This window comes from Coregonus clupeaformis, chromosome 2, assembly GCF_020615455.1.
Source record: "Coregonus clupeaformis isolate EN_2021a chromosome 2, ASM2061545v1, whole genome shotgun sequence".
Lineage (NCBI taxonomy): Eukaryota > Metazoa > Chordata > Actinopteri > Salmoniformes > Salmonidae > Coregonus > Coregonus clupeaformis.
The window spans coordinates 26,078,070-26,096,147 of record NC_059193.1 but is presented as its reverse complement, the minus strand read 5'-3'; the positions used below and the strand labels follow the sequence as shown (position 1 = coordinate 26,096,147).

The 18,078-nt window shown below is 42.7% G+C and overlaps 1 protein-coding gene across 10 annotated transcripts in view; it reads right to left on the bottom strand.

The window, feature by feature from the left end:
- LOC121585935 (ensconsin-like) overlaps positions 1 to 17,288 on the bottom strand; it is a 45,954-nt gene extending 28,666 nt beyond the window's left edge. For all 10 annotated transcript variants that reach the window (XM_045227118.1, XM_045227121.1, XM_045227127.1 and 7 more), the window contains exons 1-4: positions 17,220 to 17,288; positions 2,954 to 3,076; positions 2,274 to 2,354; positions 1,735 to 1,898 (exon numbers count right to left, since the gene is read on the bottom strand). In XM_045227118.1, the coding sequence (XP_045083053.1) occupies positions 1,735 to 1,898; positions 2,274 to 2,354; positions 2,954 to 3,076; positions 17,220 to 17,271 (420 nt within the window). In that variant the 5' untranslated portion in view covers positions 17,272 to 17,288. The remainder of the gene's footprint in view (positions 1 to 1,734; positions 1,899 to 2,273; positions 2,355 to 2,953; positions 3,077 to 17,219) is intronic.
- Between the last annotated feature and the right edge of the window lie 790 nt (positions 17,289 to 18,078).

Below are 18,078 nucleotides of genomic sequence, written 5' to 3'. Positions count from 1 at the left end.
CCCAAACCAAAATAAACAAGGTCAAATGGATAATGGGAGAAAGATGACATGAACATATGTCCCAGAATGATTTGAGTCGGTAACTCAAGGTGAAATGCCATTTTCTGTCTAACTAGCTGACAATAACAGTTCACTACAATAAGACCATAGTGATGAGAGAGGGGGTGAGTGAGGGAGATCATTTAGACAGACAAACAAGATATGTCAGATAATGTCATATTTGAGAGAGATAAAGCCAAATTGTCTGCTCTGCTTCGAAACAAAGACGTATATCCCTATAATATCTTTTAAATTATTAAATCTTTCAGATGTCACGACCAACACTAAATTGTTCTGGGGCCATAGAGTTGGAGTGGTGAAAAGCAGCAGGCCACTAATGCCAAACTGTCTGGAATAAGAACTCTGAGGGAATGAGCTTCCTGCAGCAGACGCCCATGAAAAGAAGCTCAAACAGGATATGGTTTCATTCATAACACTGTACCAAAGTACACAGACTTTGCTGAAATTCTTCACTCATGCTCTAACCGAGACATAGCATTAACTCTACATCATAAAATACCAGACCTGAGCAGTGAACATAGCCACCTCATGATAAGTTCAGTTCACCAGTACCAATTGAAATACATTATTTTTGCTTACTAGTGCATCTGCGTCACCTGGTTCAGACACATTTGTATCATTCCCAAGCCACTGCATCTCAGGGCCTAAAATTAACACCCGCCAAATGCGGGTTGATTTTGACATTGGCGGGTAAGATGTCTATTTCGACCAGCCACGTTGGCGGGTGGTCTGGGCCCCACAGTGCAAGCGTTTCACTCGCATTCGCAAAATAAATAAGAATTAAGTAAAGTATGAACACATCTTTAGCTAAATAAATGCTGCAGTAATTGTAGCGGAAATCAAATGTTTTTTCATCTACCTGCCACAGTAGCTGGTGGACCAAAAAGTACCATGCCCTGCACTGCATTCGGAGAGTACGACCCTGCCTTACACAGGAAGCGGCACAGGTCCTAATCCAGGCACTTGTCATCTCCCGTCTGGATTACTGCAACTCGCTGTTGGCTGGGCTCCCTGCCTGTGCCATTAAACCCCTACAACTCATCCAGAATGCCGCAGCCCGTCTGGTGTTCAACCTTCCCAAGTTCTCTCACGTCACCCCGCTCCTCCGCACACTCCACTGGCTTCCAGTTGAAGCTTGCATCTGCTACAAGACCATGGTGCTTGCCTACGGAGCTGTGAGGGGAACGGCACCTCCGTACCTTCAGGCTCTGATCAGTCCCTACACCCAAACGAGGGCACTGCGTTCATCCACCTCTGGCCTGCTGGCTCCCCTACTTCTGCGGAAGCATAGTTCCCGCTCAGCCCAGTCAAAACTGTTCGCTGCTCTGGCACCCCAATGGTGGAACAAGCTCCCTCACGACGCCAGGACAGCGGAGTCCCTCACCACCTTCCGGAGACATTTGAAACCCCACCTCTTTAAGGAATACCTGGGATTGGATAAAGTAATCCTTCTACCCCCCCCAAAAAAAAAAAAATAAACATTGTAAAGTGGTTATCCCACTGGCTATAAGGTGAATGCACCTATTTGTAAGTCGCTCTGGATAAGAGCGTCTGCTAAATGACGTAAATGTAAATGTAATGCATTCGCCAAGAGTAGACTAGGCTATATCCCAAAAATAACAGCTGTATCTGTAGCACCGCCCTGGTGTTGAGGAGGACCCCAGGGGCCTGTACCTTCTCCTCCTCCTGTTTCTGCTTCCTCTTCTCCTCCACGGCAGAGCGTCTCTGCTCCTCCTTCCTGCGCTGCTCGTCCAGCTTCTTCTGCCGCTCCTCCATCTGCCGCTCCACCTGCAGCTTGGCCTTTCGCTCTCGCTCCAGGATCTGAGTGTCCTTCGTAGCTGGAGATGGGGTGGGGGTGTGATAGGTTGTGAGGGTGCAAGTGTGGGTCAGTGTGAAAGGGTGTGGGAGAAAAAGAAAGGGAAAACACATTGGTTTGTTTACTTTGTGACCAGCCCAGAGGTCACCTCATTAAATCTCCCACTAAAGTCCCTCTACACTCTAAAGTAGGCATTTCCTGTCTTAACAGGAAATGCCTCTGACTTGCAATGTATGTACTTGTGTATGTTGCTAATCAAATGGTTTGATTAGGGCTGAAACGTCAGGGTCAGAGACTGGGCCCATTAAAGAGAATGGTGTACAGGCTTGACTCATGAGACCTTCGCTAATAGAATGTTCTGTTGGATTCTGAACCACCATTCAGACTGAGCTCTTACCTTGCTGCCTATCGGCCTCCTCTCGTCTCTCTTTCGCCACTCGAAGACGGTCGTCTATCCTTAGGGCAGCACCATCAATGACTGCATGCACACACAGACACACACATACATACAGGTAAGTGTGAACACACTCACCTTCACACACATGCAGTGGGTGGAGCATCGGTGGTGGATTATAATGAGCTGCAGTGTCACTGAGTTAATCACCTGACAGGCAGATGTGTCCATCATGTGCCTGCCTGACATTAAATGTACTTTGAGTCATATTACTGTAATTATTTTATGCGGAAATAGTGCGGTGATCGGTCAAATTTGCAAGCCCTTGCATAACATTCTGGGAATTATTGATTTTGCAAAAAAAAATATCACAGATTCGTGGAGGGACTGATTAGGCTACTCTCCAATGCATTACAGCAGGTAGGCCTAATTTATGACTAGTGAGGTTAAGATCATGGTTAGAACATGATAGAAACATACAACATTAGCTAGGCCTCCTTGAACTAAGACCGAGGCTTAGGGAGACATAGGAGTCATTCTGGCGGTATGCATGCTCGTTTAGGCCTGTGCATAATATATACATGTGTGTGTGTGTGTGTGTGTGTGTGTGTGTGTGTGTGTGTGTGTGTGTGTGACACAGTGTGTGTTTATGCAGATGCAGCAGGCAGGGGCTGTTTTGTTACCTGGCCGGGGAGACTTAGCTGCTGCAGCTGGGGATGGTGTGTCAGCTGCTGCTGGGGATGGTGGCCCTGGGCTGTTCCCTGCTAGACTGCGCCGCTCCTCTGCCTGTGCCTGCGCAGCTGCAGCTGTAGACACACACAGAGTGAGGTCACGCTGTCTAGCATGATGAATTTAAAAAAACACATCTAATCAAATGAAAATGCTGTTGGAATAACGAGCTGCTGAGCAAGCAGTTTTCACTGTGCTTTGTTTGTCCTCCATAGGAATGCATGTTCTAGAGAGATCCAGATGATTTAACACTACAGAACAATCTATCTATTCAGCCTCTAGCCTCCCCCTCGTCAACGGTCAGCCAGGCAGCTGTACACAGGGCTCTGCGACACTGTGGCACACTGGGTCAGATGGGCTTTGGTCACGACACGTGCAGTGCTGGGCATTCAAGTGTCCACCCTATACAGACATCCCTCATGAATTTTACAGGATCCAATTAGGAAAACTTTAGTGTAGGGTTAAGGGCTAGGTGTTGGTTTCAGACTGGGCACAGGACTCATACAAAACGTAGAGGCCCAGTGTAAACATAAACCAATAAAACCAGATATAAAATATGTAAAACAGATCATGGAGCAATCCATTTTTAAATAAGATAATCTGAGAACTAACAATCACAAATTGAAACTTGACAGCCAGGGAGAATCTGAAATTACAAAAACATCATGGCATGGGCCCCCCATTGACTTTGTTATAATGTTTGAAGCACTCAGATAGCATAAGAACAAGACATAAGCCATGGCAAAATGTGTATAATTGCTTGAAATTTGCTTTAAAATGGAATTCCCTCTCAGCCACATGACAAATGTGTAGAATTGCAGGAAATTAGCTTAAAAACAGCAACACTGTCTCTGCAGCCAAGAGGAGAGCCTTTAAAACAGTCCTGTCGGCCACGCCCACTACCACGCCTATCCAGTTAGATCAGAGATCACGAAGGAAAGGAAACACAGGAAAGGAGACAGCAAAAGATTCCCTTTCAGACTGTCGGAACAAAGCCTTCTTCTCCTGAAGCAGTTCAGTGCTATAGGCTAGCAAAGCCCCTTGAGTGTATGGGATACTAAAGTAGCCATCATGCTTAAATATCTGAGTCTGAGACAAACAGTAGATAAAGTCAACACAAAACCTGTCCCGTCTAACTGCCTTTATGATGTCACATACAAACTTTTAGCGCAATAGAAGGGATCCATGAGCCCTACTTCCCACAGCACCTCTGCTTATCCCTACTCCCTAGCATTCAGCAGTGAGACAGTAGGGCAACACTAAAGCACTATCCAATGGGGAGTTGTGGTGACAATGGCTCTTCTAAACAAGACCCTGACGGTACTCTGTGTTCACTGCTATCTGCCATGCTGTTTTCTGCTGAGTGGGATGACTGGGAATGGGAGTGCATATTACAGGAAAGCTCATATACAGAGGAAGAGAATCTGCAGGAGAAAAACTCAGCCGGATATGAACACAATAAAACCAAAGGCAGGTTATCAGTGAGTGGAAACTCAAAATCAGGAACATAAAGTGGACAATGCTACAGCTCTTTACATTAGCCCATTTCAGTGTGGTTCTGACTGGAGAAGAGAAACCTCAAACAACAATAGACAATGGAGCTCAAGGTACAACACTCCTCCACTCCCAAAAGGACTGGCATTGGTGTGTATCTTTAGCCATTGGCCTCAACAGAGCAGATAGCACAGCCAGTCAATGGGAGGACAAACCCAACACGACAAACAAACAAAGCTGCATCAATACCTCAGTCTTCAATGGAACAGCATCAATATCTTTCACTCAAAGTCGTCAGATGAATGACTCGGTCAAAGTCTGCTGATAATCCCTTAGGAAGTGGACGTCAGTTTACTTTTCCTCTCATCACGCGTCACAGAGTGGGAATCTCAAGTTAAGTGACTCAGAGTGGATGAAAAGAGAGTTCTAATGGCCTTTTGACTGTCTGATTACCCGCATAAGCCTCAGATAGGCATAATACACTGCTCAAAAAAATAAAGGGAACACTTAAACAACACAATGTAACTCCAAGTCAATCACACTTCTGTGAAATCAAACTGTCCACTTAGGAAGCAACACTGATTGACAATACATTTCACATGCTGTTGTGCAAATGGAATAGACAACAGGTGGAAATTATAGGCAATTAGCAAGACACCCCCAATAAAGGACTGGTTCTGCAGGTGGTGACCACAGACCACTTCTCAGTTCCTATGCTTCCTGGCTGATGTTTTGGTCACTTTTGAATGCTGGCGGTGCTTTCACTCTAGTGGTAGCATGAGACGGAGTCTACAACCTACACAAGTGGCTCAGGTAGTGCAGCTCATCCAGGATGGCACATCAATGCGAACTGTGGCAAGAAGGTTTGCTGTGTCTGTCAGCGTAGTGTCCAGAGCATGGAGACGCTACCAGGAGACAGGAAAGTACATCAGAAGACGTGGAGGAGGCCGTAGGAGGGCAACAACCCAGCAGCAGGACTGCTACCTCCGCCTTTGTGCAAGGAGGAGCAGGAGGAGCACTGCCAGAGCCCTGCAAAATGACCTCCAGCAGGCCACAAATGTGCATGTGTCTGCTCAAACGGTCAGAAACAGACTCCATGAGGATGGTATGAGGGCCCGACGTCCACAGGTGGGGGTTGTGCTTACAGCCCAACACCGTGCAGGACGTTTGGCATTTGCCAGAGAACACCAAGATTGGAAAATTCGCCACTGGCGCCCTGTGCTCTTCACAGATGAAAGCAGGTTCACACTGAGCACGTGACAGACGTGACAGAGTCTGGAGACGCCGTGGAGAACGTTCTGCTGCCTGCAACATCCTCCAGCATGACCGGTTTGGCGGTGGGTCAGTCATGGTGTGGGGTGGCATTTCTTTGGGGGGCCGCACAGCCCTCCATGTGCTCGCCAGAGGTAGCCTGACTGCCATTAGGTACCGAGATGAGATCCTCAGACCCCTTGTGAGACCATATGCTGGTGCGGTTGGCCCTGGGTTCCTTCTAATGCAAGACAATGCTAGACCTCATGTGGCTGGAGTGTGTCAGCAGTTCCTGCAAGAGGAAGGCATTGATGCTATGGACCGCCCGTTCCCCAGACCTGAATCCAATTGAGCACATCTGGGACATCATGTCTCGCTCCATCCATCAACGCCACGTTGCACCACAGACTGTCCAGGAGTTGGCGGATGCTTTAGTCCAGGTCTGGGAGGAGATCCCTCAGGAGACCATCCGCCACCTCATCAGGAGCATGCCCAGGCGTTGTAGGGAGGTCATACAGGCACGTGGAGGCCACACACACTACTGTGCCTCATTTTGACTTGTTTTAAGGACATTACATCAAAGTTGGATCAGCCTGTAGTGTGGTTTTCCACTTTAATTTTGAGGGTGACTCCAAATCCAGACCTCCATGGGTTGATACATTTGATTTCCATTGATCATTTTTGTGTGATTTTGTTGTCAGCACATTCAACTATGTAAAGAAAAAAGTATTTAATAAGATTATTTCATTCATTCAGATCTAGGATGTGTTATTTTAGTGTTCCCTTTATTTTTTTGAGCAGTGTACATGAATTAGCCAACCCACTGCCTCTGTAGAAACTGAGGGGTACTTTAATTCCTGCTCAGTATTAGATTCCACATTTTGGGTGAATGGTTAAGTAGTGGTGTGTTTCGTGAGCTAGCGACTTAATATAGACATCCATCCTTCCCGCAGGGGAATAGACAAAACACAATAAGAGGGTGTGAAATTAGATTAATTTAGGCCAATATACAGCGCTTGGATGTACGAAACAGAGGAGAAAATATAATCTGATCCAAGTCTGTTCAGATAAGGAATCACCCACCAGATTAAGTTCAAAACCTCATCAAATCGGCCTAAAAGGGACTCTTACAACACAATATTCATCTGCTGTCTTCGTTGCCCTGCCAAGGCTTAGGCAGCTCTGTCACATGGCAACTGTTTCTCAGCGATGCCGAGTACAGCTTGAGACCAGACAAGGGTTTATGCACTGTCGATCGAAGCATCAATTCACACTAAAGTATTTGAGACCCAAGAGAACTAAAATAATATTTAAAGGGATAGTTCGGGATTTTGGCATTTTATCTACTTCCCGAGTCAGATGAACTTGTGAATACCATTTTTACATCTCTGCGTCCAGTATGAAGGAAGTTAGAGGTAGTTTTGCGAGTCAACGCTAACTGCGTTACCACAATGACTGGAAGTCTATGGGAACAGCTAGTATGCTAGTTAGCAATTGCGCAAAAGCTAGATAGCAACTTCCTTCAAACTGCACGCAGACACATTAAAAATTGTATCCACCAGTTCATCCGACTGTGGGAGTAGATAAAGGCCTTCATTGCCAAAATCCCGAACTATCCCTTTCAAAAGATTGCGGTCAGTCAGTTTCATAATGTCCAACTTTGGTCAACATTAGGCTAGTAGTTCCTTTACACAAACACAAGGGCAATATATTGACAACTTTTATCAAATGAAAGTCTGTGGTCTGTCATCAGGGGCCAGGTATGAGGCAGCATAACATGTAGTTGGGCAGGGCTCTGGGTAAAACACTATCCTTGCCTTTGAATGAGGACTCTCAGGAACTCTTTGGCCAGTTCACGTCAACATTTTTTTAGGACCGAGTCCTCTTTGTATTCACATTGCTATGTTTAGAAAGGAACCAAGATATACTGAACAAAAATATAAAACGCAACATGTAACAATTTCAATGATTTCACTGAGTTACAGTTCATATAAGGAAATCCATCAATTGAAATGAATTCATAAGGCCCTAATCTATGGATTTTACATGACTGGGCAGGGGTGCAGCCATGGGTGGTGAGCCAGGCCCAGCCAACCAGGAGTTTTCCCCCACAAAAGGGCTTTATTACAGACAGAAATACTCTTCAGTTTCATCAGCTGTCTGAGTTGCTTGTCTCAGACAATCCCGCAGGTGAAGCAGCCAGATGAGGTCATGGGCTGACGTGGTTACACGTGGTCTGCGGTTGGACGTTGGACAAATTCTCTAAAATGACGTTGGAGGCAGCTTATGGTAGAGAAATTAACATTAAATTCTCTGGCAACAGCTCTGGTGGTCTGATTTAATTATTACTGAAACAGGATACAAGTGGAAAATATAAAGATCCACTCCTTTTTAAAAATTGGAGGCCCCTTACACTTCAGTGTTGTGATGCAAAAATTCTAGCAAAATGTATAGCGCATAGAATTAAAAAGGTATTGTCAGACATTATTCATTCTAATCAGACAGCTTTTTTACATGGGCGATACATTGGAGATAATATAAGGCAAGTACTGGAAACAATAGAACACTATGAAAAATCTGGGAAACTAGGCCTGCTATTCATAACAGACTTTAAAAAGGCATTTGATAAAGTACGACTGGGGTTTATATATAAATGCCTGGAGCATTTCAATTTTGGACAATCTCTTATAAAATGGGTTAAAATCATGTATAGTAAACCATAGGTGTAAAATAGTAAATAATGGCTATTTCTCAGCTAGTTTTAAACAGTCAAGAGGAGTAAAACATGGTTGTCCACTATCGGCATATCTATTTATTATGGCCATCGAAATGTTAGCTATTAAAATCAGATCCAACAATAATATCAAGGGATTAGAAATCCAGGGCTTAAAAACAAAGGTGTCATTGTACGCTGATGATTCATGTTTTCTTTTAACTCCACAACTTGAATCCCTCCACAGCCTCAGAGGATCTAGATACAGTTTCTAACCTCTCTGGATTACAACCAAATTATGAAGAATGTACTATATTACGTATTGGATCACTAAAAAATACTATGTTTACATTACCATGTAGTTTACCAATAAAATGGTCTGATGGTGACGTGGATATACTCGGAATACATATCCCAAATGAAATAAATGATCTCACGCCAATACATTTTAATAGAGTTAGCAAAAATAGATTAGATCTTGCTACCATGGAAAGGTAAATACCTGTCAATTTGTGGAAAAATCACGCTGATTAACTCTTTAGTATTATCCCAGTTTACCTATTTGCTTATGGTCTTGCCTACGCCTAGCGAAAAATGTTTTAAAAAAAGGTATAATCTTCGTAAATTATATCATAAGTAGGACTGGTTGAGTTGTAGCACATGCAGCTAACAAAAACATAAGGAAATGTCTGCGCTACCCAAAAAAATTATTGCAGCATTACCGCAAAAACGGAAGAGGAAAGTGGAAGGGGGAAAAAGTAAGGAACTTGTCTGTCGGCCCTGCATAAAGAACATAATTGGTTAAAGACAATTGTGATAAATAAAAAAGTATACCAGTTTAATTTAATGACCAAAGGATTGACAGCCGTCCCATTTAGATTGCAAAATAGTTGGGAAGAGATTTTTGATGTACCGATTCCATGGCATAGTGTTTATGAACTGATACGCAAAATGACGCTGGATTCAAAACGTAGAATTGTTCAATTTAAATTATTTTTTTAAATTCTTGCTACCAATAGAATGTTATTTATATGGGGGATACAAACTTCCCAGCTCTGCAGATATTGCTGCGAAGAGACAGAATCATTAGATCATTTGTTTTGGTACTGTCCACTTGTAGCTTGTTTTTGGACACAGGTCCAGGAATGGCTAAAGGATTGCAATATTTACCTGGAGCTAACCCTGCAGATAGCACTACTGGGTGATCTGAAAAGTCATAGTCAATCGATCAATAATATAATAATACTTTTAGCAAAAATGTTTATTTTCAATTTACAATCTGTAGAAACAATGAGAATAGAAGGGTTCAGAACTTTTGTAAAACATCACAGTTTAAAAATATATGGCAAATAGAAATCCAATATGGATGGGTGGTGTTGAATGGAGCTGAAGGATGGGACTAATAACAACAAGATAACTAATGTAAAGCATACTGTGTCCATAATAAGTATATAGGTTGGGAGCTTTTGTGAAAGAGCACAGTTAGAAAGATATGGCATATAGAAGCAAACCGGATGGACATCATGAAAATGATCTGAGAGGTTGAGGAAGTTCATGAGTAAAAACAAACAAAATAGAATTATTGTAAAATTGACTGTGTCCATAAAATGTATATAGTATGTATAAGCTGGAAGTAGAGGCCTAAGCATTGTTGTTCACTAGTTTACTCCAATTAGGGAAGGGGTGGTGGGGTTGGAAAGTACTAAAGGGAAACATTTTTTTTTTAAGGATATGTATGTATAATTTTTTTTGCGAGAAAAAAACATATGGGGGATTGGAAGTGATGCAGACAATTACATTGATGGAAGTTACAATCTATCTGCAATATTAAAGCTGATCTACCCCCTAAAAAAAAAATTGTCTGAAAGGGACCAAGTGTGTAAACACCCTTAAGACGGTCACACCAACCGACCAACTGCACTCTATTCACAGACACACTCTACGCCCAGCTCGACCGCCACGTTCAAAACGGTCTGCCAGGCAGTGGTCATTCAGAATATCGATCCAAAAAGAGTTCCATAGAAGACAGTCATCTTTAAAGGAGGCAAATAATTCAGTAGTGAACCAGCCTTCATGATCACCTGCTTGTGTGATAGCGTGATTAGACTTAGGTGCAGCCTGCCCTCACAGACACAGATTAAAAGAGCAGGCCAGACGATATACAGAATATGCTAAAGAAGATAGTCTGAGTCACTGTCCTCATCCTCTTGGTCACTCACAAAGGAGGACAGTGGGCAAATAGTGAGCCCGCTCCTCAAGCACAAAGCATGCAAATAAAAGTACACCATAGCAACAATAATGCCTGAGTCCCTGGTTAAACCACCTATGCTCCAGTCCATACCCATTAACCCTACCACGCCTGGAGGCTGGTGATGCCATACATTTTTCCTAAATCAATATTGGTCATAGACTAGCCTACATTAACTGGACAATGAAATAGGGGTTTCAATTGAATATAATACTATATAATGCTTTTATTCAGGTATTTTTCTCCACAGACTTATTTTAAATTCTAGTCATTTAGCAGACACTCTTATCCAGAGCGACTTACAGTAGTGAGTGTATACTTTTTTCATACTGGTCCCCCGTGGGAATCGAACCCACAACCCTGGCATTGCAAGCGCCTTGCTCTACCAACTGAGCCACACGGGCCAATGTATTTTAGAACTGAAAGAGCCAGGTGTCCTTGTGCACACTGAGAGGAGAGCTGACGAGAGGAGAGAGAGGGAACCTGCATCCATCACTATGGAGATTTGCATTGATAAGCATACATTAGACCTGAATGGGCTGGCTGCAGTAAATCAGACAGACTGGATGACGCAGCACAAAGCCGAACAAGAGCGTGGGTGGCTTTTTTCACCAGTAATGTCAATGGGGACCACAGCAAGGGTGACTGAGTGAAGTTGTTAAGCAAAACCATTAGTATCCACAACAAATTTGCCTGCCTAGCCCATGTCAATTGAAGGAGTTGTGTGTCAATGACATTTAATCTACATTTCAAATCAGGTTTCAGAAAACCGCATGGCACTTCTACTGCAGCAACAAAAATTGTTAATTATATAATTGATGCCATGGACAAGAAACAGCACCCTTTTTAATCGATCTGTCAAAGGCATTTGACACAGTTGATCATGACATGTTGCAAAAACTTAGAATTAGAATTATTTGATCAGGCAGTCTCATGGTTCAAAAGCTACCTGTCAGAAACTGGACACAGTTCTGATGGCAAGTAATCAGATATGTTAACTGTCCAGAAGGGGGCAGGACCACTGTTCTTGGACCACTGTTTACTATTTATAATAAAGGGATACTTCAGGATTTTGGTTACCATTTTTGTGTCTATGTGTGCAGTATGAAGAAAGTTAGAGGTAGTTTTGCAAGCCCATGCTAACTAGCTTTAGCACAATTAATGGAATTCTACGGGCATCTGCTAGCATGCTAACGTTCTCAATTTATTTATTTTATTTTTTATCTCAATGAGACTAACCTGGTAAAATAAAATGTAAATAAAAAATGTCACAACTAAAATACTATCTGTTTAAAAACAACCTACTTTTTAATTCATCAAACCATAGAAGACACACAATTTTAATTAGCCTATGTTTGCTAGCTACGGCAGCGCTACATTGCTGCGATAGGGGGAAACACCTCAACCGATTAGTTTGTAGTACTTAACGATGTGTCAAATGCTAGTTTTCAATTTTATGCCGACGACAGTTATTTATTGTTGTGTCGCAACACTGAATAAGGCCGTTGAAGAACTGCAGTCTGCCTTTACTGTCCAAACTCAGCTCTGTCAGCTGAAGTTGCTTTTAAAATCCTGAAAATACAAAGTTGATGTTTTCACAAAATCTAATATGAAACCTCAGACTCTTCCACGTCACTACGCAGGACAAGCAAATATAAAGAGTAGCAACTTACAAGTACTTGTGTTTCTTGATGGATGAGTGTCTCACCTTTAAACCACACATCGAAGGTTCAAGTTGGGTTTTTATTTTCATAATAAGTCATGTTTTTCTTTTGAAGAGATAAAGAGGCTTGTTTCCGCTACTGTCGTGCCAGTAATTGATTATGGTGATATGTTGTACATGTATGCCCCTGTGGCATCATTAGGCATGCTGGACACTGTACCATGGAGCGCTGAGGTTTGTTACTAACTCCAAAGCTCTCACACATCACTGTACCCTCTACATGAGAGTGGGCTGGCCTTCCTTAGCTCTTCAGAGATTAAATCATTGGTACATTTTTATTTATAAGGCCATATTGAGACAGCTACTATTTTACTTTTGTAACTACATTGTTCAGCAGCCAAATGAAAACTATCGCCTGTGTGCACATGACTGTGTTTTGTTGATTGTGCCTAAGGCCTGTCCAGAGCTAGGGAAAAAAGCTTTCCAGTTCTCTGCCCCTTCCGCTTGGAACGAGCTTCAAAAGGTCCTGAAATTACAGGAGCTCGTCCCTTTAAAAATGTGTTTAAAGTTAGGTTAAACACTATGACGGAAAATAAAGGAGGGCTATCAATGTTTTGACCCCTAGTTGCACCACACTTTCCCAAACCATCTTGCTTTTCTGTGTGTAAATTTATGTTTTTTAAACTGTAGTGCTTCGTGTTTTATGTTGTAAATGTGTCTGCAACTTTGTGTGCTGCCATTTTGGCCAGGTCTCTCTTGTCATAGAGATTGTTAATCTCAATGAGACTAACCTGGTAAAATAAAATATATATATCCACAACTAAAATACTATCTGTTTATAAAAAGAACCTACTTTTTCCTTCATCAAACCAGATGACATACCATTTTAATTAGCCTATGTTTGCTAGCTACGGCAGCGCTACATTGCTGCGATAGGGGGAAACACCTCAACCGATTAGTCTGTAGTCCCTAACTTATCCTATTAGGTAGTTGCGGTACAGTATGCACTGCAACAGCTTTGCTCTCTATAATCACACACAACATAGTAAATAGACTGGCTACATTGATTAGGCTAGCTAGGCTAGAAAACAACCCCAAGGCAGAGCAGTTAGGGGAGGCAGTCAAATAAAACTCATCAGGGGGCTCCTGTCTTGTCCTGGAACACTCATCATGGCAACACAAACAGGAAGCAGGCCAGTCTGCACTAACATGCAGCTGCAGTTCTGTTCACAGGCAGACAAAAACCCCAGTATCCAACCAGGAAATGTCTAACTTCAAAGCACTATGGGTAATGAACACCAATATAAGAGTATGTATATATCTCAAATATCCTTCTGTTCATAAATCACATACTCTTCACAATAAACTAACATTGGGCCACTGCTAAAGACATGCCGACTGCTGCACTCGTGCCTCCTGTCCAAAGCCACACTGAGATTGACACCTCAGTGCTCAGTCCCAGCCAGCCAAAAATAAAGCATAGTCCAACCACTCGTCAGTAGACACAGCACAAAGAAACAGTAACAAATACACCCCCCCCACCACCACCCTCAGTAGCAGTGGCTGGGTGTTACTTGGCTAGCAGGAAGTGTAGTACTGCAGATGCCTGGAGTAGAATGTGTCCACACTGTCTAATAATGACGGCTTTCACCGGGCACAGCTGTGATGAGGGCACACACAGCAGATCTTGTCCAGGATTACTCGGGACACATTCACTCAGAGGTAAGTCCGGGCTATTTCCAGAGCCACCGGGATGATGACGCCTTGACGACAGCAGGACACGCTCCATTCTCACTGGCTAATGACAGAATGCCCTGACCAGAGTTAGGGTTCACACAAGGACTATCCCAGGTGTGGAACCCACATATCATGTGGTCCTCTGTAGCTCAGCTGGTAGAGCACGGCGCTTGTAACGCCAAGGTAGTGGGTTCGATCCCCGGGACCACCCATACACAAAAATGTATGCACGCATGACTGTAAGTCGCTTTGGATAAAAGCGTCTGCTAAATGGCATATTATTATTATTATTATTATCACGTTTCATCAGCATCACTCATGGCGGGCCAACAAGCACAATGGAGTGGATAGGCCTATGCTCAATGCTTATACAGTCAACTGATCCTAATTATCTATGAACTAGGCCTGTCTTTCCTTTTCAGTGAGTCACTTACTACTCTATGTAGTCAAAATGGGAGGGTGATGGACTGGCCTCTGTTAATCAAATAATGTAGCCTACATTTACTTCCCAAATCTTTCCACCATGGTGAGAGGAGTGGGCCTTCTGCATGAGCAAGCACATCGAACTTCCATGATATTTTACTGCAGCACATTAAAATCAGCTCTTACTCACCCTATAAAAAGTTTCTCTCTGTGCTGTAACGCCTGCCGGGGAACCAAACCTTGTTACTGTCGGGGGCACTGCAATCTCAGACTGTAGCAGGTCATGACCTCAACGCAGGGTAACCTCCTGTAGAAGGCAGGGATGAGAGGATCTCCTCCTACTAGCTAGTTGCTACAAGCTTCCGCACCAAAAAAGGCTAGAAAATGTCCTCCTTCGGTTCCCTCAGAACAATTCTGAAATATTTATCATGTTTTTGATTCTTCAACACAGGCAGAGCCAGGATTCAGATAGCCTTGCTGGGTTGTGAGTCACAGGCATCTGATCTGCACTCATAATGACAGGGTAGATACAACTCACAATCTTGTGGAGATAACCAAGTATGCGGGTGTTTTAAGGCTGGACTAGATTCCAGCCATTATTTTGTTAGCCTTCCTATGTAGGAAGACAGTGCGGTTGGGGTTTTCAAACATCCCCTGATCTCACACTCTTTCAGCAGTCCACTGAAGGGCAAGATTGAATTTCTCTGGAAAATACTTTCACAAAGCCACACATTTCAGTGGATATAGCTTTCAGAGTGAAAATAGTGAATGGGAAAGTGGCTGAAGAAAAGTTATGACCTACTTTCAGAAACACCCCTTCTCCTGCCCACAAAGAAAAATGCACACCAACACTAGCATTTCTACCCAATCCAACAGCTTGAGTCAAAACAAACTGGGCATTCAGACCTTCTGATGCAGACACACAGTAAACATCTGTGCATTTGGCTGCCACTCAGGAAGAGGCCCCGCAGAAGACGTAAAAGGACTTCTGTGTAAATCGCTGACCGTTATAGAGGAGTAAAATAAGACATAGAAAAAGTGTTGGCTTATACAGTATTTTTGTACAGTGAAAAAGTGGAACCAACTACCCAAGAAACAAACAACCCCTTATCACTGATTGCATCCAATAAAACTCTAGCAGTAACTGGACATTCTTATTCTCCCATGAGCATCTTTGTGGGCATGTGGTTCAGTGTCTGTGGAACTCAGTGCAAAACATCGTCATGTAGCAGCTAGCTCACTACTTGAATACCAACGAGCCACATGCATTGAGGGGAAATTGTGCATTGGTGACTTGTCTCTAGAGAGGAATTAGCTAGGTAGGCAAGCAAGACACAAAACACCATACCAAAAGTGTCTGTGTGTGTATTCAAAACACTTCAGAAGATTCTAGAATGTTACTATACATTTGTTTAGCCTCCATAAAGAGAGAAAGGCTCTTGAAGTTATACAGGTAACTCCAAACATAAAGGAAACTGAGGGATACAAAGTACAGTTATATTGAAAGCAGGTGCTTCCACACAGGTGTGCTTCTTCAGTTAATTAAGCAGTTAACATCCCATCATGCGTAGGGTCATGTAACTTCCTCTCAAATCCCATGAAACCACCAATCACCTCCCAGTTCCACGTCAAAACCTGTCAACATCCAAAGCCCACAGGAATACCACAACATACGTACTTTCTGGGCATTAAGATAGGTACAAAAAAGCTAGCAATAGTTACGTAGCTACTTGCACGTAAGTGTTTTAGAATTAGCTAGCTTCAGCTAACAGGCCAACAGACAATTTGTGTAGTTTTCACTACAGTTTCATGCAGCCTAGTTGTAGCTAGACAAGTTGGAAAACTGCTTCCTTACTCAGCTAGTTACCGTAATTTAGTAAAATGACTTGAATTTAATTTAATAAACTGCCCTCTCCGGGTCAATCTGATTAAATTAAACGTTTGTTAGCCAACCAGAAACGACAGTTTGCTCCTTTGCAGACAATGGCTAGCAAATAATTAGCTCCTAGCTTGAACTTAGAGATGTCAAAGATGACCATAAAGTAGTTACTGTAGCTACTGTTAGTTAAATTAGTCAGAATATAAGCACTTATGAGGCTAACTAGCTAACTGTATAAGTTTGCTACCCAGTTAGCTAAGTTAACTATGCTTATTGGTAATTTAGTAACTAGTTAGCCAACTATTTCAACAAGTTTGATGTGTAGCTAACTAGCAATGTATGGCGCCTCAACAGCGCGCATGCATTCAGATCTGTGTCAACCGGTGTGATTACATTTCATTTTGGATCCAACGATTGGCTCTCTGGTTCTGCTACTATAGGTAACTCCGTTAGCTTAGCTTTTAATGTTAGTTTACAGTAAGTACATTCAATATAAACAACAAAATGTAACATGCGGAACGTTGTACTAGCTACATATAGTGCAAAATAAATGACCTGGTAAACGTTTATTTTCATGCAGCTAGCTAGTAGGTTGGACAGCTAGCTTTCAAACTAGCCGGAGGGGATCAGAGTTATAGACTTCCAACCCCCTTTGTCAGCGGATAAGGTTAGCTCGCTAGCCACAAAACATGTTCAAAATGAGTAGGTTACCGGTAGAGGGGTCACTTAGCAAACAACGTAGAGGAAATTCGACATCATATAGTAGCTATATTGCCACATCATTAATTAGTTATGCTAAGTGTATTTCTTACCCATTTGAGCTCGCAACCCTTTGAGAGATGTTGCACCCTCCGCCATTTCCATGAAGTTTTCCTTCTCAATTTTTTTCTGACACCATAGGCGCGCATAATACGTACGCGGTTACGTCAACATCCAAGTAAAACAAGGGAACGGGCCATAGATAGGCAATAGCGCCACCTAGCGTGACAATATATGGTTGAGAGAATGCAACTGTTGCTTGTCAAAGAGTTTGCCATGTTGAATATAAAGTGTAATCAAAACACCCAGGGAATGATAGTGTGAATACATTTTTGATTTGAATTAAAGTTGAATTAGAACACAAATAGTAAGTAATATTTCTGTCAGAACATAAACTGTGTCAGATACACTATAAAAGTTCACTAGAGATGCATTTATGTGTCAATCATATTGTTCTGTTTCTGTCATAGCATTACATTAGAGAAGCAGTTTAGAGAACTCAAGGCATTGGCTTCCTTGAGGACTTACCTTATAGAGAGAGTTGAAGAGTCTAAGGAGTTAGTTTCAGGAGGAACTGCTTTGCAGCAGTGGTGAACCAACCCCTCCCATAAAGAAAACACCACATCCTCCCTGCGCTCTGTTCTGTCTATTTCCATCCAACACTAATGCCTCTGTCCTACCCCATCTCACATGCTTTAGCCAGCGGGGCCCTCATTCATTTTACATGGAAAACAGGGAGAAAAAAAACACATTGTGGGTTCAGTTATACTGCCCTGAATAATACAGAAGATGTTATTTAACACTCTAACAACCATCACAAATAATGGAAGTGTTAGTGAGAGGTTGGGGCGGTATAGCTGTGAGATACCATAAACCCTATACCGGTATTCATCATAGGCTCATAGCCTTCCA